At 42.9% G+C, this 25,089-nt stretch overlaps 1 protein-coding gene across 16 annotated transcripts in view; it reads right to left on the bottom strand.

The window, feature by feature from the left end:
* Positions 1-25,089, bottom strand: part of FRYL (FRY like transcription coactivator) — a 429,780-nt gene that overhangs the window by 61,953 nt on the left and 342,738 nt on the right. For all 16 annotated transcript variants that reach the window (XM_043513888.1, XM_043513887.1, XM_043513879.1 and 13 more), the window contains 6 exons: positions 24,061-24,231; positions 22,718-22,858; positions 12,291-12,488; positions 11,170-11,331; positions 10,776-10,850; positions 626-802 (listed from right to left, as the gene is read on the bottom strand). In XM_043513888.1, coding sequence (XP_043369823.1) covers positions 626-802; positions 10,776-10,850; positions 11,170-11,331; positions 12,291-12,488; positions 22,718-22,858; positions 24,061-24,231 — 924 coding nt within the window. The remainder of the gene's footprint in view (positions 1-625; positions 803-10,775; positions 10,851-11,169; positions 11,332-12,290; positions 12,489-22,717; positions 22,859-24,060; positions 24,232-25,089) is intronic.

The following is a 25,089-nucleotide window of genomic DNA, read 5'->3' as shown; positions in this document are numbered from 1 at the left end:
ACTGTTAACTTTTAAACCTTTTATTACCTAATTTCATTACTTTAACAGAATGAAAAATGTGAAAAAAGAAAACAAATGCACAAAATCAGCTACAATATGAATGGCAAAGGTAAGGGCAGCTTTATAAACGTATAAATATATATAAATATAAACCTTGTATGATAGGGTGGGATAGTCTGACAATTCATTGAGATAGCATTCCATTTCAGTATATACTATTGCTATCTTACTACTTGAAATTCTGGAAATGTAGAAACACATGAGTACCTAACATTGCGTGCATTCTTAATATGCTATTCTATCGCACCAGAAAGCATTCTTACACAGTGGGCAAAGCTTCACAGTCTTAATAACAAAATCTTATGCTGTCAAAATTATTATTTCCCTGGCTACAAAACATATTCTTACAGAATAAGTGGGGAGTTAAACCCACCTTCATAAAGACAACTGGGACCTGCATCGGACATTGCAAAATTTGTAGTCAAGGTTTTGTTTTGATGGAAATCAAAATCAGTGAAGTTTTGGGACTGCTGTCCAATCCTTAATATTGTCCCAACATAACCCAGCTTTTAAAACATTCTAAAATAGAAACTCCAATTCTAAAAAAGAAAGTCCAGGGTCTCACCTCTGCATCTTCCAGCTCAACATCTAAAAAGTCAAAATCTTTAAAAACTCCAAACTGTTGTTCACTGCTGTTATCTTCCACAGCCACTTCCTCCTCTTGAATTACTTCTTCTGTTGTTGAAATAAGGCTCGTTTGTTGGTCCCCAACTTCCAAGTCTTCATTAGAAGAAAATACAACCTATAGAAATAGATAATAATGGAAATAAACATGGCTTAAATAACGTTAAGAGATAACATACAGGGAAGCCTATGAGATGGAAGATACAGTGTTACTAGAAGCCTTTACTCAAACTATACAATATGTAATTCTCCTGGCAATGCATATAATTAACTGGGAATTTGAAAGATGCAATAAGGGGAGAAGAAATCTCCAGGATTTAATTTCTGTAACCATGAGATAAACAGATATTTAAGGCCAGAAGATACTACGATGATCTAATTTGACCTGCATAACACAGGCTACAGTGTTTCACTCAGTAATTCCTGTAATAAGCTCAATAACTTCTGCTGAAACTAGAGCATATCTTTTAGAAAGATACCATATTTTGATTTAAGTGATGAAGAATCCATACTAGATGGTTACTTACGTGTATTGCAACTGTTATTCTTCACGATGTGGGTGCAGACACGTATTTCTCTCAGGTGCACGTGCCTAATGCACTGAAGCCAGAGAACTTTGCTTAGCAGTACCCGTCACGGTGGCACTTGCAACCTGTGGCCCTCCTATGGCTACGTAAGGGTGGTGCCACCCTGACCCCCTCTCAGCTCCTTCTAAGATTGGAGATTCCAACACAGAGGGAACCGAGTGCAGGACGTGGAATACACATCTGCACCGACATCTCGAAGAACAACAGTTACAATACAGGTAACAGTCTTTTCTTCTTTGAGTGGTTTCAGATGTGTTTTCCACTCAGGCAACTCACAAGCAAGTTCTGATAGGTACTGAGGTTCGGAGTCTACATAAACAATGACTGCACAACTGTTCTCCCAAAGCTTGCACCTGACCTAGATGTTGCAGTAATAGCATAATGTTTGGTAAAAGTATGCACAGAAGACAATGTAGTAGTCCTGCAAATGTCCAATACTGAAACATCTCTGAGAAATGCAACCAACATTGCTTGGGCCCTTGTTGAATAAGCCCATGATGTTTGTGGGGACATAGTCTGAGCTACTCCATAAACTGTGATAATACAGGAAGTTATCCACCTGGAAATTGTCTGTATGGAAACTAACAGACCTTTCATGAAATTCTATTAGGAGACAAAAAGTCGAGGTCATGAATGAAATGGTTGAGTCCTTTCCAGACAGAACACCAAGTACTACCTTACATCTAACGTATGGAAATGCTCCTCATCTACATATGAGTGCAGCTTAGGAAATAAGATAGGCAAGTAAATACCTTGGACAAAAACTCTGGATATTGACTTAAGGACACTGTGTCTTTGAACTAAGTATATGAAGGTTCTGCCTTTAAGATTTGTAATTTGCAGACTCTTCTTGTTATAGCAACAAGAAAGGCTGTCTTTTTGGAAGGGGAAAGACAATGGACAAGTTGCTATTGGCTCAAACAGAAGACCCAGGAGGGTGACTAGTACTGTACTAAGGTCCCACAATGGGAACATTTCCTTCAGAGGTGGACAATACCGTTCAGAAATCTTACTACCATGGAGTTTAAGAAAATCACCTTTCCTTGGATCACAGGATGGAATAAAGAGATTGACGCCATGTAAACCCTCAATGAGCTAAGAGCCAGATTCGAGGACTTCAAATGTAACAGGTAGTCCTGAAGACCAGCAATGTCCTGAAGACCAATGTCAAGGTTGGACATTGATCAAACTGAAAAAAGCTTCCACTCAACCAAATAAGTAGACCTAGTAGATGGTTTTCTATTATTAAGCAGGATCCTCTGAACTGCTTCTGAGCAGTGCCTTTCCTCCTCATCTAGCCATGTACACCATGAAGTGCAGATTGCTCAGTGCCAGATGAACAACCTGGCCATCGTGCTGAGGCAGCAGGTTGGAAAGGAAAAGAAGATATTTGGGAGGTTGAACAGACAGATTGAGAAGTTCAGAGAATCAACATTGCTTTGGCCAAGCTGATGCAATAAGTATAAGTTTGGCACAGTCCAACTTCAGTTTGAGAATAACCTGAGAGATAAGAGGGATGAGGGAAAGGCATACATCAGGTATGTTCCCCAGTTCAGAGGGAAAGCATTGTTTAGAGAACTTGGACTCAGTCCCACTCAGGAACAAAACTGACGGCACTTCTTGTCCTTTGTTGCAAATAGGTCGACCAACAGGATGTTCCATTCCCTGAAAATGGACCTCATTATGCTGCTTTTTTGAGACAACTTGTCGCTGTCAAAGAAAGTCCTGCTGAGATGGACGGCCAACTGGTTTAGGAGCCCAGTAAGTGTGCTGCTAGGTGTCTTCCTTGATGCAAAAGTGCCAAAACTTTATTGCTCCCTGACAAATCTGATGGAAGTGGACTCCAACCTGCTTGTTCATATAATACATTGCAGTGGTTTGTCGATGAGTATGTGAACTGCTGCTCCCCTGATCTGATCCCGGAAGACACACCATGCACTGTAAATGCCTCAAAACTCCAGTCAGTTGATAATGAGATGATGCTTCCTGCTCTGACCCCAAAACCTGAACCTTTAATGTTCTTAGCCTTGGTCTACACTACGGGTTTAGGGTGAATTTAGCAGTATTAGGTCGATTTAACCCTGCACATGACCAAGCCTGTTTTGTTGACTTAAGGGGCTCTTAAAATCGATTTCTGTACTCTTCCCCGGAGAGGGGAGTAGTGCTAAAATCGACTTTGCTGGATCGAATTTGGGGTTGTGTGGACACAATTCAACTGTATTGGCCTCCGGGAGCTATCCCAGAGTGCTCCATTGTGACCACTCTGGACAGCACTCTCAACTCAGATGCACTGGTCAGGTAGACAGGAAAAGCCCTGGGAACTTTTGAATTTCATTTCCTGTTTGGCCAGAATGGTGAGCTGATCAGCACAGGTGACCATGCAGAGCTCATCAGCACAGGTGATCATGGAATCCCAGAACCGCAAAAGAGCTCCAGCATGAACCAAATTGGAGGTACTGGATCTGATTGCTGTATGGGGAGAAGAATCCGTGCAGGCAGAACTCCATTCAAAAAGATGAAATGCCAATATATTTGCCAAAATCTCCATGATGGACAGAGGTTACAACAGGGACACACCGCAGTGCCGTGTGAAAGTTAAGGAGCTGAGGCAAGCCTACCAAAAAACAAAGGATGCAAACAGCAGCTCTGGGTCAGAGCCGCATACATGCGCTTCTATGAGGAGCTGCATGCAATTCTAGGGAGCGCCCCACCACTACCTCACCACTGTCCATGGACACCTGCAAGGGGGGGAGTCTCATGCAACAGGGATAAGGATTGTGTGGATGAGGAAGATGAGGAGGAGGTGGTGGTTGAGGACAGCGCACAGCAAGCAAGCGGAGAATCCCTTCTCCCTGGCACCCAGGAACTGTTCATCGCCCTGGAGCCAATACCCTCCCAAGGCGGGCTCCCGGACCATGAAGCCTGAGAAAGTACCTCTGGTGAGTATACATTTGTAAATATAATACAGGGTTTAAAAGCAAATGTGTTTCATGATTAATTGCTGTGAAGACTTGGGATGCATTCGCGGCCAGTATAGCTACTGGAAAAGTCTGTTAATGTGTCTGGGGATGAAGTGGAAATCCTCCAGGGACATCTCCATGAAGCTCCTCTGGAGGTACTCTAAAAGCCTTTCAGAAGGTTTCTGGGGAGGGCAGCCTTATTTTATCCTCCATGGTAGGATACTTTTACCATGCCAAGCCAGTAGCAAGTAGTTTGGAATCATTGCAGAATGAAGCATTGCAGCGAATGGACCCAGGCTTTGGTGCCATTCAAGCAACATTCGTTCTTTATCTCTTTGTGTTAGCCTCAGGAGAGTGATATCATTCATGGTCACCTTGTTCAAATATGGGATATTTGTTTAAGGGGACATTCAGAGGTGCCCGTTCCTGCTGGGTTGTTTGCCTTTGGCTGAAAAAAAATCATCCCCACTGTTAGCCATGCAGTGGGGGGAGGTCCGTTCACGCTGAGCTGTTCGCATTCGGCTGACAGGGATCTTCCCTGATACTAGCCACGTGGGTGGGGGGGCGGGGGTGAAACAACCATCCCAGAGAATTAGGTGGGGAAGCGGGGGGAAAGGGGAGTTGTGTTGTATTGTGCTGCACATTCACCCTAAAACCACAGCCCCTCCTTTTAAATGGCCAACCCAACAGGCTTTGCTTGGTATGGGAAAGGAGGGCGCTGCTGTTTGAAACTGTTCCCACGTTATGAAGGTTAAAGGAGCCGAAACCCTTTGCCTTACCATGGCTGCCTGCAAGTCAAATTCTGTTGTCCAGCTGAGCGTGTGTGATGTCTCACACCAAACTGGCAGGCACTCAATATAAGAGGCAAAATGTGACTTTGTACCAAAAGGACATGTGCTACGTAATGTGAATCACTTGATTCAGTGTGAAATAGTCTTCCCTTTGTTCTCTAAAATGTATCTTTTTAAATACTACTCTCCCTTTTTTTCCTCCCACAGCTGCAAATGTTTCTATGCTCCCCCATCATCTCTGTCCCAGAGGCTAGCGCAGACTAGAAGGCAAAAAAACCACACTCACGATGAAATGTTCTCAGAGCTCATGCAGTCCTCCTGTACCGAAAGAGCTCAGCAGAACACGTGGAGGCAAACAATGGCAAAGACCAGGAAAGCATTAAATGAACACGATGCAAGGAGAGAGGAGCGCAATGAAAGGAGACAGGATGCAATGCTGAGGCTAATGGGGGAGCAAAGTGACATGCTCAGGCATCTGGTGAAGCTGCAGGAAAGGAAGCAGGAGCACAGACCGCCGCTGCAGCCCCTGTATAACCGCCTGCCCTTCTCCCCAAGTTCCATATCCTCTTCACCTCCCAAGAACATGGGGGTGGGAGGGGAGGGATATAGGCACCCAGCCACTCCACCCCAGAGAATTGCCCAAACAACAGAAGGCTGGCATTCAATAAGTTTTGAACTGTAGTGTTGCCTTGTTCTTCCCTCCTCCCCTCATCCACCACCCCACCCAGTGCTTCCCTCCCCCCTCCTGGGCTACCTTGCAAGTTTTCCCCCTATTTGTGTGATGAATTAATAAAAAATACATGATTTTGAAACAATAATGACTTTATTGCCTCTGAAAGTGGGGATCCAAGGGGGGAGGTCGGCTGGCTTACGGGGAAGTAGAATCAACCAAGGGAGTGGGTTTTCATCAAGGAGAAACAAACAGAACTGTCACACCATAGCATGGCCAGTCAAGAAACTGATTTTCAAAGCTTCTCTGATGCGCAGGGCACCCAGCTGTGCTCTTCTAATCTCCCTGGTGTCTGGCTGTGTGTAAATTCAATCTCCCACCCTGCCATAAACGTCTCCCTCTTACTCTCAAAGATATTTTGGAACACACAGCAAGCAGCAATAACAATGGGAATATTGGTTTCGCTGAGGTCTAACTGAGTCAGTAAACTGCACCAGCAAGCTTTTAAACATCCAAATGCACATTCTACCACCATTCTGCACTTGCTCAGCCTCTATTTGAACAGCTCCTGACTACTCTCCAGGCTGCCTACGTATGGCTTCATAAGCCATGGCATTAAGGGGCAGGCTGGGTCCCCAAAGATAACTATAAGCATTTCAACATCTCCAGTGGTAATTTTCTGGTCTGGAAATTAAGTTCCTTCCTGCAGCTGTTCAAACAGACCAGAGTTCCTGAAGATGCGAGCGTCATGCACCTTTCCCAGCCATCTCACGTTGATATCGGTGAAACGTCCCTTGTGATCCACCAGTGCTTGAAGCACCATTGAAAAGTACCCCTTGCGGTTTACGTACTCGCTGCCATGGTGGTCCGGTCCCAAGATAGGGATATGTGTTCTGTCTATCGCCCCACCATAGTTAGGGAACCCCATTGCAGCAAAGCCATCCACTATGACCTGCACATTTCCCAGAGTCACTACCCTTGATAGCAGCAGCTCAGTGATTGTGTTGGCTACTTAGATCACAGCAGCCCCCACAGTAGGTTTACCCACTCCAAATTGATTCCCGACTGACTGGTAGCTGTCTGGCGTTGCAAGCTTCCACAGAGCTATTGCCACTCTCTTCTCAACTGTGAGGGCTTCTCTCATCTTGGTATTCTTGCGATTCAGGGCAGGGGAAAGCAAGTCACAAAGTTCCATGAAAGTGTCCTTACGCATGCAAAAGTTTTGCAGCCACTGGGAATCGTCCCAGATCTGCAACATTATGCGGTCCCACCAGTCTGTGCTTGTTTCCAGGGCCCAGAATCGGCATTCCATGGCATGAACCTGCCCCATTACCACCATGATGTCCAAATTGCCAGGGCCGGTGCTTTGAGAGAAGTCTGTGTCCATGTCCTCATCACTATCATGATCGCGTTGTCATCGCCTCTTCGCCTGCTTTTGCAGGTTCTGCACATACTGCAGGATAACGCGTGAGGTGTTTGCAATCTTCACAACAGCAGTGGTGATCTGAATGGGCTCCATGGTATGGCATCTGCAGGAGAGCAGAGTTGCAGCGGAGGCGGTAGATTTCATTTCCAGAGAAACTTTGCTACCTAGCAGGGTAGGACAACTGATGAAAGTATCGCTTAGAGAAATATTGCTGGTGATGTTGTTGACCTGCACAATGACATTCTTATGGCCTGTGCATAAACATTGAAAGACCATAAAGTAGATCTTAGTCCTAAAAGAATGTGAAGTCTAGACAGTTTTCTCAGAAAACAAAAACTGACCAAACAATAAGTTCTCTATGGCCTGTTGAATTTCAAGAACTATGCTCGAGTTCTATAGCCTCGAGGCCTTTCTCATCGTCACAGCTGAAACCATAGATTTACATGAAATATCTGCCATATCCAGTGCTGACTTTAAAGATATCCTGGCCCCCAAATGTCCCTCTGTAATAAACGACTCAAACTCTTCCCTGGAGATTCATGTAAGTTATCCATAAATTTGGACACAGAGTCCTAATTTACAAAGTCTTATTAGACAATAATGCTTGCTGGTTGGCAATGTGGATTTGCAATGATCAGGTTGAATACACTTTTCTCCCCATCAAATCTAACCATTCAGACTCCGTCTTTAGTAGATTTATACCTCCCCGCTAGACTCTCTTAGTTTTTGCAGTCACAAACAGGGAATTAGGAGGTGAATGCAAGAAAAAACACTCAAAAAAACCACTCCCTTGCATGGGGACGTTGTCAGGATCGGTCGTAGGCAGAATGTGTGCACTGGTTAGCTACTAAGTTGCAATCAGGAGTCGAGTAGCAGGGCTGAGGGGGAGTGGGGTCACAATGCCAGAAAGTCTGGGTCAGGCACCAAGTTGTGGGCGAATAGCAGAGTTTGGGTCAAACTGGGTCAGGATATCAGGAAGTCAGGATCAGGTGCCAAGTTATAGACAGCCAGCAAATAGTTGAGGACCAACCGGAATCAGAAGCCAGAGTCTAGGGTCGACAGCAACAAGGTCTGGAATGAAGGCAGGCAGGCAGTGTTGTTGCTCAGGCAGATCCCCATGATGGGTTTCCGGTTTAAATACTAGCATCAGCCAATCAGTGGGATGTGAGTGGAAGCCATTCAGGCCCTGCTGGGAGGTACTTTCTGCAAAGCCTAGCTCAACAGCATCTTCCAGTGGAAACCCTAATGTAAGCTTCCAGTGGCAATGTGGAAGAGTCAGCAGCCGAGAACCCGCATGGTCCCAGGTCAGAACACATATCTACAGGTGTTATAGATGCTGGCATATTCCACAGAGATTTGGCAGGTTTCAATATCACTTTATGTTTAGGGAGAAAGACTCTCCCAAGAGTTGAGAATTGAAGAACAGCCATTAAATTATGGGTGTTCTCCTGAACAAACAGCCTGAATACCCAATGACAATGTCATTCATCTCCTCTGGTACTGGAGATGAGGACTCAGGCACCATAGCATTATCTGATGAAGAGGAAAAAGAGGGAAGCAGAATCACTGGAATCTCATGAGGTCACATATGTAAATGTATCAAAGGTTCAGGCTGTACCAGCTCAGAGGGAGCCCCCTCAGACTGTAGTTCTAGAACAGGTGGCCCAGATGGAGAGACTCCTGGAGGAACAGATGATCTGACCCTGGACTGAGTCGATGATTGGGACCTTGCCAAATGAGGAACTTCGTAGGGATTCCAAGGAGTTCACTAGGGATAGGGATATGAGATTGGTGGCTAGTAAGAGCTAAGCCAGGACGCTTCTTCCCTACTGCGGGAGCAGTAGTGATGTGCAGGAGGTCTTGACAAATCTCCGAGAGCAGACCCTTCCAAGTAGTCTGGCAGTAATAAGGAGCCACTCCAGATGGAGCCAATAAATGGCCCACATCATCTTCAGTCCACCACGCCAGCCTCATTGGCATCGATGATGGTACAGTCGAAGGCACTTTGAGTACTGGTACATGCATCATACACACACATTACTGAAATGGGCATTGGAACTGAAGAAGTTGGTACCAGACCCGCAGATGCAAAGTGCTCTAAAATTGTTGTCGGTACCAAAAATAGCATTTGCACTGTCTCTCCTCTCAGTAACGAACAGGAAGTCAGCAGTAAACCATGAACGATGAGTATGAGGTGATGCAGACAACAGTGCCATCAACAATAAGTCAGCCATCAATCCAGGAAGTGCCAAGGACACTGAAGACAAAGCCACCACAGTCAAATGTTCTTGAATAAGTGGTGATTCACGAACAGACAGGCACAGCACGTCTGCTGCTGTCTGATACTTCCTCACTTCTGTTCAGTATTCGGATGTTTATATATTCATGTTAATCTGAGCCACAGCCAACTCACTGGGAGTTTGTGTTCAGTTGGGTAACCGTGTTAGTACTATGACAGAGGTTTTCAAACTTTTTTTCTGGGGACCCCGTTGAAGAAAATTGTTGATGCCTGTGACCCAATGGAGCTGGGGATGAGGGGTTTAGGGTGTGGGAGGGACTCAGGGCTGGGGCAGACGGTTAGGGTGTGGGAGAGGGTCAGGGCTCTGGGCTGGGGGGTGCAAGCTCTGGGGTGGGGCCAGGGATGAGGGTTTGGAGTGCAGGAGGGGCTCTGAGTTTGGGGGGGTCAGGGCTGGGGCAGGGGTTTGGGGTACAGGAGAGGGTTAGGGCTCTGGGCTGGGCTGGGCTGGGAGATGAGGGGTTTGGGGTGCAGGAAGGGGTTCTAGATTTTGGGGGCTTAGGGCTGGGGCAGGGGGTTGGGACACAGACTTACCTCTGGCGGCTCCCGGTCAGCAATGCAGCCAGGATACAGAGGCAGGCTTCCCACCTGTCCTACCACCATGGACCATGCTGCACCTGAAGTGGCCAGCAGCAAGTCCGGCTCCTAGATGGAGGCACGCAAGCGGCTTTGCGTGACTCTCACCCGCGGGCACTGCCACCCTCCCCCCAGTTCCCATTGGCCGGAGTGGGGAGCCGGTGCTTGGGCTGGAGGCAGTACACGGAGCCCCATGGCCCCCTGCTTAGAAGCTGGACCCGCTGCTGGCTGCTTCCGGGGCACAGTGAGATGTCAAAACAGGAAGGGACTAGCCTGCCTTAGCTGGGCAGCACCGCCGATGGGACTTTTAACGTCCCAGTCAGTGGTGCTGACCAGAGACATCCAGTGCCTGACATGCTGCGCGACCCAGTACTGGGTTGCGACCCGAAGTTTGAAAAACATTGTACCATGACAATTAAGTCCCTCTCAGAGTTGCTGCTTTCCAGGGTGTAGTCTACATTCTTTGTTCCTAGATGGGATGACCTTTCATTTAGCAAGCAACCCAATCTTTGTGTCATCTGCAAACTTTATCAGCAATGATTTTATATCTTCCTACAGGTAACTGGTAAAAATACTGAATAGCATTGGACCAAGAATGGACTCCTGTTGTACTTAACTGGAAGTACCTTTGATAATTCCTCATTAATAATTATAATTTGAAATTTATTAGCCAGTTTTGTGAATTTCTGAACGGCAATTATGACAAAATATTTTTTGTTTTCTTATTAATACTATCAGACCTGAACATGCACTAGTATTTCCTACTGGAATTTAGAAATACTTACTGATGGATTTTTGGGGAGACCAGATTCTGGACCACACAGTGAGAGCACATTCATTAGCTTCTCTCTCGTTCTTCTCTGAAAATAAATAAATAAGTCACATAGCATAATACTTATTAGAAATACAAAATCTTCCAGGCAGATTACAAGTGTAAAACATCTGATCTGGTACTTTAAAGCAGATATCTCAGATGTTGAGGTCTTAAGAAATATCTTTAAAGAAAAATGATTTTCATTATGCCAATACATTTACCATTGCAAAATAGTTAACTAATATTCAGTAACTGTTAAGACATACTGTTGATTCCAAATTACATTTCAAACACACACACTATATACATTACACTGTACTTTTTATTTAGACACATGGAATTTGCTGTATTTTCATATAATGTACCTGAGATAGCTGCGGCCTTTTCCAGCTGACAGGGACCAAGGCATTGGAATTGGACCCCGATGAAGTTGAAGAAGTGCTCCGAGTGACAGCAATGACTTTTGGCTTCCCATTTCTGCCAGTTGCACTGTGCTGATCACCATATTTATTCCCAATAATTGGGGTCTGCCAGATGAAAAATAAAATAAAATCAAAGAATCATAGAAATACAGGGCTGGCAGTGACCACAAAAGTTCATCTAGTTCATCCCCCCTGAACTAAGGCAGGATTAAGTATACCCATTCCATCCCTGACATGTGTTTGTCTCACTTGTCTAAATGCTAGTTTCATATTCAAATATTTATTAATAAGACATTATTATCAAATTTCAGAACTACTAGTAGTATTACACTAAAACTCAGTTTACTAATTTAATTTTATAAGCAACAGCAGAATCTCATATGTGATTATACTAAGCACCCACACATCATGGGTGCAGTGTGAGCCAGAAGAAGAAGAACATACAACTTCATGCAAAATATGGGTATCTTGCATATTTGCTGCCCCCCACTCCTTTTTAAAAATATGTAAGCTTGATACAGGAAAGTCAATCTTTTTTCAAATCTCATCTTAAAATATATCTGGGCCAAAACCAGAACACTGCTACTGGTAAGAAAGATGCAATCTTGACTAAAGTTTAGATAGGCTGCTTTATGACAAGACTGGAATACAGTGGATAGGATTAAATTATTTTTGAGATAAAAATGGAATATACAATTCTTGGCAAATGATGATGATTAAGGGCTTGGCAGTGCAACCCTTATATTGGTGACCACTTTCTCATGTGAGTAGTCCCATTGACTTTAATGAGGCTACTCCAATGAGGAAGTGCTCAAAGAGGAAGGATTACACAAATTGAACCCAAACAGGACCCAAAATTCACTTTTCAGTAATAGCCTAATTTAATTAAGTCTGACAAGTAAACTACTTAGGAGTTTAATATTATTAAATCTTAAAAACTGGTTAGTATTTATTTTTTTCTAATTACATCTTTCAAAATTCTTGCATTATAAACATGAGTAATAAGAGAATCTCAGATTGTAATATGATGTCATTATTACATTCCAATTATAGATAAGAATTACCTCTGATATATCAAAATGAAAATCTAAGGTCTTCCCAGGTAGTTCCTTGGAGACATTATTAAACATTTTTGTGAAGGAGATTTCAGGAGAACCTATATCACCTCCATAAGACTTTGGAATATCATTAGGTACAACGAGACTTGCTGATCGAGACACCACCAGTTTCAAAATATTAAGGGCCTCCTTCCAGTATGGACTCTACCAGAAAATAAAATGTACACACATTATAAAATAGTTACTTTCAGTAAATGTAGCAATCTATAGCACACAGCAGACTTTGTTCATGATACTTTAGGTGAACAGGTATTAATCACAGATTTTTCTGTTTTAAAACACGTACAGAAAAGCTTACCTCTTTTAATATCAATGTGTACCCTTTGTACATCTAAGTCTGGAAGGCACAAAGCAAAATATGGCAAAACTTCAGATGCCAGTTCACTCCAGGAAATGAATAGCATAATGCACTATATAATGACAGTTTTAAGACATGACATGAAGGAATGTGCCTTGAAAGTGTCTGATGTATGTATGCATTGTGATAAACACAATTGTTAGAATGTGTTAGATATAAAAAAAATTTGTGATAAAGAAATGAACTTTATATAGTGAAATATCACTTCCTAACATTTCTACAAACAACTTGTCCCAGTGTTCCGTATTCTAGATTAAGGCTTTACTGCCTGTAAGGGGGCAGAGGATAGTAGGGATGGGGATATGCCCTGCATTCTGCTTCCTCCTCAAAGAGGGAGACAATAAAATGGAGATAACAGAGCATACAGGAAAGCAGGTAGTAGAGCAAGGAAAGTGAGAAAAGGAGTCTTTGGAAGTAGCAGAAGGGGAGGCATTGGAGAAAAGGTGCATAAGGAGGGAACGGTAACAGCATGAGGGTATTCCACGGCTCCACACACCCCATGAGGCTCGCTGCCTTCTCTCCTGATTAGCCTTTGAAAGTGGTCATCTGGGTATCACCCAACTGCAAGCCTTAGTAGACTTGTTGGGGACCATTATTAGACTGCAGATTAGAACAAACCCAAATAGAGTAGTTGGCCTCCTTTCAAGCCAAAATAGTATAATTGGGAAACTGACAATCTTATTTAGGCTTCGCAGTTAGTTGATGATCCAATTTTAGCTCACAAGGCTTGTGTATGTTTTGGGGAATAGGACTTTGGTTGACACCTGAGGAATATCCTAAGACACCTGAGGGTGATGATTGAGGACCCCAATGAGGATCCTAATGCCTATAGGATAATAGTCTCCAACCTTTTTACACATAAGATCACTTTTTGAATTTAAGTGCAACTCAGAATCTACCCTGCCCCTTCCCCAAAGCCCACCCTGCTCACTCCATCCCTCCCTCTCCCCAACCTTCACTCATTTTCACCAGACTGGGGCAGGGGGTTGGGGTCCGTGAGGGGGTGTGGGCTCTAAGAGGGAGTTTGGGTGCAGGAGGGGGTATGGGGTGCTGACTCCACGAATGGGCTCAGGGCTGGGGGTTGGGGTGCGGGCTCCTGCCGGGCAGCACTTACCTCGGGCAACACCCAGTCAGTGATGCAGCAGGGCTAAGACAGGCTCCCTGCCTGCCCTTGCCCCACACCGCTTCCGGAAGGGGCCAACGTTCCCCTGTGGGGGTATATGGCTCCACACACTGCTCCTCTCTTTGGGCACCACTCCTGTAGCTTCCATTGGCCACAGCTCCCAATTCCCAGCCAATGGGAGCTGCAGAGGTGGTGCCTGCAGGCAGGAGTGCGCAGAAACCCCTGCTCCTCCGTCCCACAGGGCTGCAGGGGCATGCTGGCTGCTTCCGGGAGCAGCATGGTGCCTGCTTTAGTGGCAGCCCTGCTACACCACCGGACTTTTAGTGGCCTGAGATTGTGATCAACTGGGAGAGTCTCCAGGATCGAATAGTCAATCACGATCAACCGGTTGGTGACCAATAGGGGGTGGTGTTTGAATACATCTCACCACCACATCCAGTAAACATCCTATTTAACCAATTGGAGCTCTACTCCTCTGAACCTCTTAAAGTCTGCAGTAGTGGGTCTCACCCTCCTGGGGACCTCAGGAGATTTATAGGAAAGAAAGGAGCAAAGCTGCAATTCACTGACCCTGATTTTTTTTTTTTGTCCATTCTCCCACTTCCTGCAGACTCCACGAGGTTCCCAGGAAGAGATATCCTTGCTTCTACTTCTTAGATGGTATGCAAGAGTAGGGTTCTCTTCCTGCGGACTTCAAAGACTGAGCAAGAAGAATATCTCTACAAGCTCACTGCTTTCCAAAATTTCATATTAGGTGTACTCCAACTAAAACCTCTCCAACGCATCATCAAGGATCTACAACCTATCCTGAAGGACGAGCCATCACTCTCTCAGATCTTGGGAGATAGACCAGTCCTTGCTTACAGACAGCCCCCCAATCTGAAGCAAATACTCACCAGCAACCACACACCACACAACAGAACCACTAACCCAGGAACCTATCCTTGCAACAAAGCCCGTTGCCAACTCTGTCCACATATCTATTCAGGGGATACCATCATAGGGCCTAATCACATCAGCCACACTATCAGAGGCTCGTTCACCTGCGCATCTACCAATGTGATATATGCCATCATGTGCCAGCAATGCCCCTCTGCCATGTACATTGGCCAAACTGGACAGTCTCTACGTAAAAGAATGAATGGACACAAATCAGACGTCAAGAATTATAACATTCAAAAACCAGTTGGAGAACACTTCAATCTCTCTGGTCACTCGATCACAGACCTAAGAGTGGCTATACTTCAACAAAAAAGCTTCAAAAACAGACTCCAACGAGAGACTGCTGAATTGGAATTAATTTGCAAACTGGATACAATTAACTTAGGCTTGAATAGAGACTGGGAATGGATGAGTCATTACACAAAGTAAAACTATTTCCCCATGGTATTTCTCCCCCCCACCCCACCCCCCACTGTTCCTCTGATATTCTTGTTAACTGCTGGAATTAGCCTACCTGCTTGTCACCATGGAAGGTTTTCCTCCTTTCCCCCCCCTGCTGTGGGTGATGGCTTATCTTAAGTGATCACTCTCCTTACAGTGTGTATGATAAACCCATTGTTTCATGTTCTCTGTGTGTGTGTATATAAATCTCTCCTCTGTTTTTTCCACCAAATGCATCCGATGAAGTGAGCTGTAGCTCACGAAAGCTTATGCTCTAATAAATTTGTTAGTCTCTAAGGTGCCACAAGTACTCCTTTTCTTTTTGCGAATACAGACTAACACGGCTGCTACTATGAAACCTGTCATTATGCAAGGCACTGAATTTAGCCGTATAGAGTGGAAATCTGTCAACTTCATGAAAAAACTCGCACAGATACAGACAGACATCATCTTCCTCTCCAAATGCAAACAGATGGACATCATACCGAAAGGACTGAAGGTAAAAAATCCATTACAATCTACATACCACACAGACTATGCTGACAGCTTGTGCCACACACTCTCAAGGAAACTGCGGAACCACCTGATTAACATCCTCTACAGCAAACAGGGAAAGATTAAGAATGAGCTCTCAAAACTGGATACTCTCATAAAGAACCAACCTTCCACACAAACTTCCTCGTGGCTGGACTTTACAAAAACTAGACAAGCCATTTACAAAACACACTTTGATTCTCTACAAAAGAAAAAGGACACTAAGCTATCTAAACTACTATATGCCACAAGGGGCCACAACAATGGTTCCCGTAACCCACCCAGCAATATTGTTAATCTATCCAACTATACTCTTAGCCCAGCGGAAGAATCTGTCCTATCTCGGGGCCTCTCCTTTTGCCCCTCCACCCCCACGAACATGATACAGTTCTGTGGTGACCTAGAATCCTATTTTCGACGTCTCAGACTCAAGGAATATTTCCAACACACCTCTGACCAACATATTAACCCACAGAGACCTGCCTGCCAACACTACAAAAAGAAGGATTCTGGGTGGACTCCTCCTGAAGGTCGAAACAGCAGCCTGGATTTCTACATAGACTGCTTCCGCCGACGTGCACGAGCTGAAATTGTGGAAAAGCAGCATCGCTTACCCCATAACCTCAGCCATGCAGAACACAGTGCCATCCACAGCCTCAGAAACAACTCTGACATCATAATCAAAAAGGCTGACAAAGGAGGTGCTGTCGTCATCATGAATAGGTCGGAGTATGAACAAGAGGCTACTAGGCAGCTCTCCAACACCACTTTCTACAAGCCATTACCCTCTGATTCCACTGAGAGTTACCAAAAGAAATTACAGCATTTGCTCAAGAAACTCCCTGAAAAAGCACAAGAACAAATCCGCACAGACACACCCCTGGAGCCCCGACCTGGGGTATTCTATCTGCTACCCAAGATCCATAAACCTGGAAATCCTGGACGCCCCATCATCTCAGGCATTGGCACCCTGACAGCAGGATTGTCTGGCTATGTAGACTCCCTCCTCAGGCCCTTCATTACCAGCACTCCCAGCTATCTTCGAGACACCACCGATTTCCTGAGGAAACTACAGTCCATTGGTGATCTTCCTAAAAACACCATCCTAGCCACTATGGATGTAGAAGCCCTCTACACCAACATTCCACACAAAGATGGACTACAAGCCGTCAGGAACAGTATCCCCGATACTGTCACGGCTAACCTGGTGGCAGAACTTTGTGACTTTGTCCTCACCCATAACTATTTCACATTTGGTGACAATGTATACCTTCAAATCAGCGGCACTGCGATGGGTACCCGCATGGCCCCACAGTATGCCAACATTTTTATGGCTGACTTAGAACAACGCTTCCTCAGCTCTCGTTCCCGAATGCCCCTACTCTACTTGCGCTACATTGATGACATCTTCATCATCTGGACCCATGGAAAAGAAGCTCTTGAGGAATTCCACCATGATTTCAACAATTTCCATCCCACCATCAACCTCAGCCTGGACCAGTCCACACAAGAGATCCACTTCCTGGACACTACGGTGCTAATAAGCGATGGTCACATAAACACCACCCTATATTGGAAACCTACTGACCGCTATTCCTACCTACATGCCTCTAGCTTTCATCCAGATCATACCACTCGATCCATTGTCTACAGCCAAGCGCTACGATATAACCACATTTGCTCCAACCCCTCAGACAGAGACAAACACCTACAAGATCTCTATCATGCATTCCTACAACTACAATACCCACCTGCTGAAGTGAAGAAACAGATTGACAGAGCCAGAAGAGTACCCAGAAGTCACCTACTACAGGACAGGCCCAACAAAGAAAACAACAGAACGCCACTAGCCATCACCTTCAGCCCCCAACTAAAACCTCTCCAACGCATCATCAAGGATCTACAACCTATCCTGAAGGACGAGCCATCGCTCTCTCAGATCTTGGGAGACAGACCAGTCCTTGCTTACAGACAGCCCCCCAATCTCAAGCAAATACTCACCAGCAACCACACACCACACAACAGAACCACTAACCCAGGAACCTATCCTTGCAACAAAGCCCGTTGCCAACTCTGTCCACATATCTATTCAGGGGATACCATCATAGGGCCTAATCACATCAGCCACACTATCAGAGGCTCGTTCACCTGCGCATCTACCAATGTGATATATGCCATCATGTGCCAGCAATGCCCCTCTGCCATGTACATTGGCCAAACTGGACAGTCTCTACGTAAAAGAATGAATGGACACAAATCAGACGTCAAGAATTATAACATTCAAAAACCAGTTGGAGAACACTTCAATCTCTCTGGTCACTCGATCACAGACCTAAGAGTGGCTATACTTCAACAAAAAGCTTCAAAAACAGACTCCAACGAGAGACTGCTGAATTGGAATTAATTTGCAAACTGGATACAATTAACTTAGGCTTGAATAGAGACTGGGAATGGATGAGTCATTACACAAAGTAAAACTATTTCCCCATGGTATTTCTCCCCCCCACCCCACCCCCCACTGTTCCTCTGATATTCTTGTTAACTGCTGGAATTAGCCTACCTGCTTGTCACCATGGAAGGTTTTCCTCCTTTCCCCCCCCCTGCTGTGGGTGATGGCTTATTTTAAGTGATCACTCTCCTTACAGTGTGTATGATAAACCCATTGTTTCATGTTCTCTGTGCGTGTGTGTATATAAATCTCTCCTCTGTTTTTTCCACCAAATGCATCCGATGAAGTGAGCTGTAGCTCACGAAAGCTTATGCTCTAATAAATTTGTTAGTCTCTAAGGTGCCACAAGTACTCCTTTTCTTTTTGCGAATACAGACTAACACGGCTGCTACTCTGAAACCTTTAAAACTAAGGAAATGCCACAGACAAAATCTTTGTTAAGAGGGAGACAAAGCTGCAGACAGATATCAGTTATTTAAATATATATCACTTTTCAAGAATGTATGAATTAAAAAACATTAGAAAGCAAGCAAATTAGGTGTTAAAGTTAGTGATCCCATTGAGAAGTGCATCTCTTACTCAAACCACCACCACTGTTGTGTCTTTTTTAAGAGTGACTTAATGAGGATATATTTCGATAAAGGTTTAAGAGAGAAAAAGTAATTAATGTAGGGGTTATGACACTTGCCACAAATAATAGTTGCACCATAAAAGTATCCTTAAGGTATTTAATTAAAAAATTGTTTCCACGTGAATTTTAAAACTGACATAATTATTTACTGGACAACTGATATATTAGGTAGTTATCTTTGTATGTTTGCAAATCTTGCAGACTGAAAACAGATGTAAGGGTGAAAAAGAACTCCAAAGATATTATTTTACAACAGGGGTATCTATATGCAGAATGGGGATTATAATATTTGAATATCAATTTGCTTTGGTTCTCTCTGTACTTAAATCACAGCTATATTTACCAGCAACTTTAAGTACATATTGTCAAAGTTTTTGTCAGGAAACTGTATTTTTATTTTATAAAAAATTATTAATAGAGCAATTAATATTGCAGTTAACATGATAAAATACGTTTAAAAAACCTAAAAAAAATAGGTAATTCTGGATATTGGATAATACCCATTTAAAAGAGACTACTGTCTAGGAAAGAGATTACAGGAGCTTTCTATATATTTAGTATGTGTGTGAATTTGAGAGTGAAGTTGGCCCTCTTCTATTATTTTTATTTATTTGTATTACTGTACCACATAGGAGCCCCTCTCATGGAACAGAACTCCAACCTATTAGGCCAGGGGCATACCCTCAAGTGGGCCTGGGTGGGCAACGGCCCACCTACTTAGCATCCAAGACCACCACCATCCCGCCAGGCTCTGTTCCAGCCCAGTGCTTGCCCCGCTCTGCATTGCAGTGGGCAATGGACACGCTGGCCAGAGGGCCCCCAGGGGCCAAGGCGTGCATCTGGGGAGTGGGTTCAGGGGCTTTCCCCACTTAGCCTGCCCGGCACTCCAGCTGGGGAGCGTGGTTGGGGTAAAGGGGCTTGCCCGCCCACAAGCCCCCACATCTCAACTTCTCTTCCCGGCTGGAGCGCCATACGGGCGGACAGAGTGGGACAAGCCCCGCACACCAACCCCATTCCCCGGCTGGAGCACCGGCATACAGGTGGAACGGGACAAGCCACTGCGCCCCAACCCCTCTCCCTGGATGGAGTGCTGGGCAGGCGGGTTAAGCGGGGAAGCCCCTGCGCCGTGACCCCACTCCTCAGATGCACGCATGGGTCCCTGGGGACTCCTGGCCAGCATGTCCATCGGCCACTGCAAGGCCCGCTGGAGAGGGTGGGGGGGAAGCAGCCCCGATCCCTCCTGCCCCTCCCTTGCCCCCTCTCAATGCCCGCCCACCCACCTGAAGTCAGGGCCCACCGAGGTGTCCTGTCCTAGCTACTCCACTGTATTAGGCTCTGTACAAATCCAGAACAAAAAGATCATCCCTGTGCCAAGGAGTTTACAATCTAAATATAAGACAAGAGACTAGCTGGACACAGACAAATGGGGGAGTACAAGAAAACAATGAGTCAGTATTAACCTGCATGTAAGGCAGTGGTCTCTGCACGAATGAAATTACCCATTGTGAAAATTTGTGTAGGCATCAGAGTTTTGAGGAGGGATTTGAAAGTGACTAATGATGTGGCTGCGTAGAAGCACTTACCAAGTGTGTGGGGGCAGCATGGACGAAAGCACAAAGGTATTTGTGCTTCTATATGAAGAGTAACCAAAACCACTGAAGCAGTTTCTACTGGAACAAACATTTTAAAATTATGTACTAAGGTAATATTGCTTTAGTCTTCCAAAGGATTGTATTGTGAATTGGTGCTTGAAGGAAGGAAGCAGTTTGCTCAAATTTAAAAGTGCTCCAGGAAAGTGGCTCTATTTTCCTCTTCTTCCTTCTGTCATTTCAGAATTCAGACAGCTTTACTGGAGTCTTTTTTCAAATCATCCAATATTGTTAATTTCATTTTAAACAGCAAGTTCACAACACAACAGCTGAACTAGATGGATTTTTGCCAAGATTGTTGCTTTATTTGTTCTAATGTTATTTTAAAAGCCCTTTAGCAAAATTTTGAATAGATTATATATCTTCCTGCAGTTTTACTTTAACTATTTAGACTTCAGTGCAGGTTAAATTTAACAATATATACATAAAAAAGGTTTTATTCTTTAAATCAGTTTCAGAGACCCCCACATAAACAAAGCAGAAGCATATACAGGCATTTTATATGGGGTCAGGCTGAAGCAGCCTTTGAAGTAATCAGGACAAAAGCAGGAGAACACAACAGGAAGCATATGGGCTAAGTGCACTCTCTTTAATTGAACATTGATGGCCTTCAAAATAGTGAGCAGTTCCAGCTGGGAAGATGGTGGGGGGAGGAGAGGAGAGAAAGGAAAGAGAAAACACATCAGAAGAAGGATATCAGCAGGGTGAGCTTTTATGTTGCTCAAAGTTTTAGGATTCTCCCTGACTGAAAAAGCTTCCTGTCTTTGAAAATATATATACAATTGCTAAACAATATTTAAATATATGGCAAGTCTCTTTATCAACAGCATGTTTCACACATTTGTAAAAATGATTTTTTCTTAAAAAGGTAATAAATAAAAGTTACTTTTAAAATTTACTATTTTATAAGATAAACAATCACTCTCCAAATCGTAGTAATAACTGCACCTTTACTGGTAATGGATATCTGTTGGCCTTCAGTCTTATGGTGTGCCCAATGCATGTGTACATCTCACTACAAATGCACTCTCAGTCTTGGGTAGTTCTTTACTAAATTTAGTTATTAACAGTAGAGTCTCACTGTAGAGTCCTGAGAAACTAGCCAATACTACCATGTCTAAAGCATGATAAAAATGTTTCGTTTCTTTTCTTTTTTCACTTCATGTTACTGAAAAGAACAAATTCTACTCTGCCAAAGCGTCCAGCTACAACTATGTACTTTTCTTTCATTACCACCAGCATTCCAATAGCTAATTTCTTCTTCATATAAATTACTAATTAAGATTATATTCAACAGAGATAAAAAAAAGTGTTCCTAAAGAAGTTAAAGGTGAAGAGAGAAGATGTCAGACCAGTAAACTATGGTTACATTGATCATCCAGTTATGCCTAATGTCTCCTGACAAGAGGACAATAACTAAAGTGCATATCTATCATAACAAAATTTCCAGAGAATACTACTCTTCCTGCTTAATTATGATTAAGCCATTTTGTGGAACTACATTTCACAATAAAGTTGAGCGATAAAGAAAAAAAATCAGAACTTTGTAGATTGAAATGATTATACGCTTCAGGCATTTTTGTAAAGTTTTTCTACAAAAAGCCAAAATTTCTCCCAGGGATTACATTTTCTATAAACTGTGTTGCAAATGTGAAACAATGAATTACCAGAGGCACAATTTTGTCGTCTGTGGTTGCTAACATCTAAAGAAATGAACTTGAATTTCATGAAGCTATATTTTAATGTGTCTGTGTCCGTGTCCATCTGAGGAACATTAATATTGGTGCAAGTAATTCAAATAAGCATTTAACTGTGAAGCATCTCTTTGAAAACAAATATGCCTAAAGAAGGAATTTCTGCAGTATTTGGATGTAAACATATTCCCTTATTCACAAAATTGCACTGTGATAGCTGAAAGCTCATATTTTGTTATCACTATATACATAAGAGGCCCAAACCTGTAAATAGATATTTGTGTAAATTTACTCTTGTAAGTAGTTCCATTAAAGTCAGTAAGTCTACTGATGTGAGTAAAGTTAAATACATAGGCAAGTGTATACAGGTTTGGGTCCACTACTTATAAAACAAACACTACTAGATTTCACTTAGCACTGTCATCTTAGTAAAGTCAAGTGACTATACTTTTCAATAATCTGCATTCAAAAATAATGCTAAGTGCATCTGCATGAAATTTTTCTTAACTTCATAAATACGTTTTTGGTTATTTACATTTTCAGAATACATACCTGAACATATTTACCAATAACCTTTATGATCTCCAGATTAAACTGCTTCACTGGTGCTCCAGACAGGTCAATATGACTCAGAAGACTGTAAATGATTTGCAATAAAGATTGCTGCATACTAGATAACCCTTTCTCTAAAAGCTAAAAATATAATTGAAAAAGTTAATTTTAAACAGGTTGCTTGATGGCAGCACACGGTACAAAAGTCATACAATAATAAATGCTAACTAACTTTGATACAGATTTCCTTTTATATTTATGTGGTAAATTAAAGATTTATTTCAAAACTTCAACATCTGGCTTGGAAAAGAGAATACAGCAGAGTACAATAGAACAGTATGTTCTATTCCAGTATTTTTCTTCTGTATTCACAACTTTCATTCATTAAGTAATATAATTTTGGTGATACTTTAAATGTTAGCACAGCTCTAAAGGACCTACAAGCAAAATATTTCAGACTAAATAAAACAACTCTTCTAAATCCCAAAGCTCCCTGAATTTATATGTATGCTTCTTTAACAATACTGTACAAGAACAGGAAAAACTGCAAATAATGTTATATAAAGGACTTTTGATCTATAAGGCTTACAGAAGTTTAATCCATACAATTGCTATTGTCTTTATCAATAAAATATTCACAAAAGCTCAAAGATTCATACAGGGAAAAATAAAAATCAAGGATACCAGGGTTGTCAGTTTTAAGCAATGCATTTTAAGGGCCAGTTCTGGTAAACTCTCCATGCAGAGCACTTATATTAGAGGCAATGGTAGTTCTGCACATGGAGGGCTTGCAGAACTATTCACTAAATGTTGTGTGCTCAAAGCAATTAGAAAAATATGCCACACAATATTTACATCTTTACTCTCTGATTAAAATTTATTTTCTACTGAGAGCAACTTTAAATTACAGCTTAATCAGGATCAGAAAATTTCTTTTAATATATATTCTAAATATATTTCTTTAAAACCCGAAATATATGTACTTTATCGAGACTTTGATAGGAATGAAAAAGAAGCAATAGCAGCTCTGTGCCAGTAACTGATGTAAAGGGACAGAACTTAAGATGCATTACAAAATATTACTGCCATAAAAAAAAAATGGACCTGCCATTGGCGGGATGACCATTTCAATTTAAAAATTCAGATTCACTACTCAAAAATGGTTTTAGCCACCCTCTCCCCTCCAAATCCTACAATTTTTTAATATCACTTTTATTCCATAGAAGACTTTCTAAATATATTTTTTACATTTTCAAGAGCGTGAAAAATAAAAAATGTGTCATCAATAAAGGCATGGTTTAAATCAGGCTGTCTAAATGAAATACATTTTCAGTAAAATTTACCTCTGCAAGATAAGTTACAAGGTTAAATGTAGTATCTGAGAAGGAGTCATGCAAATATCTACACACTACGTTAATCCAGTTAGAACAGTCTCTGGAATAACTGTGTGTACTGTATAAACTCATCATATGCGCCAAATTGGCAAGGGTTGGTGACTTCTCTTCTGTACAAACCTAGAAAACAAAAAAAGAAATTAATTTCCTTCACCCACTAATTATTGAATATATGGAAAGTGTAATACCTTTCTCAACTTTTAGGATGTATTTTTCAGCAACAGCGAGGACAAAATAACCACAAGAACATCTATATTTTACAAAGTCAGGCTCAAGATTTGAATTTACTATAAAAATAATTTAGAAAACTGCTGAACATTTAAAATTACTATTCAATATAAAAAAAATGTGCAGAGTATTTACACTGTTAAAATAACATAACCACCTAGGGCTAGAGTCATGCCTTTAGGGGTAGCTGTACTGGAGGGGGTTTCACTAAGAGAGGGCAACTGTAAAATCTAATCAATGAAGGCTGACTGAGAGAGGGTACATCTCCTGGCAGGCCTAGCTCTGTCACCGCCTAGGCTGCACTTACTTTTCCACTCCACCCCATCCATACTTCTGGAGCTCTACAGCTTAGTTACAGGTTTCAGAGTAGCAGCCGTGTTAGTCTGTATTCGCAAAAAGAAAAGGAGTACTTGTGGCACCTTAGAGACTAACAAATTTATTAGAGCATAAGCTTTCGTGAGCTACAGCTCACTTCATCGGATGCATTTGGTGGAAAAAACAGAGGAGAGATTTATATACACACACAGAGAACATGAAACAATGGGTTTATCATACACACTGTAAGGAGAGTGATCACTTAAGATAAGCCATCACCAGCAGCAGGGGGGGGAAAGGAGGAAAACCTTTCATGGTGACAAGCAAGGTAGGCTAATTCCAGCAGTTAACAAGAATATCTGAGGAACAGTGGGGGGTGGGGTGGGGGGGGAGAAATAACATGGGGAAATAGTTTTACTTTGTGTAATGACTCAT

Source organism: Dermochelys coriacea, chromosome 4 (assembly GCF_009764565.3).
Source record: "Dermochelys coriacea isolate rDerCor1 chromosome 4, rDerCor1.pri.v4, whole genome shotgun sequence".
Taxonomy (NCBI): Eukaryota; Metazoa; Chordata; order Testudines; family Dermochelyidae; genus Dermochelys; species Dermochelys coriacea.
This window is presented reverse-complemented; position numbering and strand designations above follow the sequence as displayed.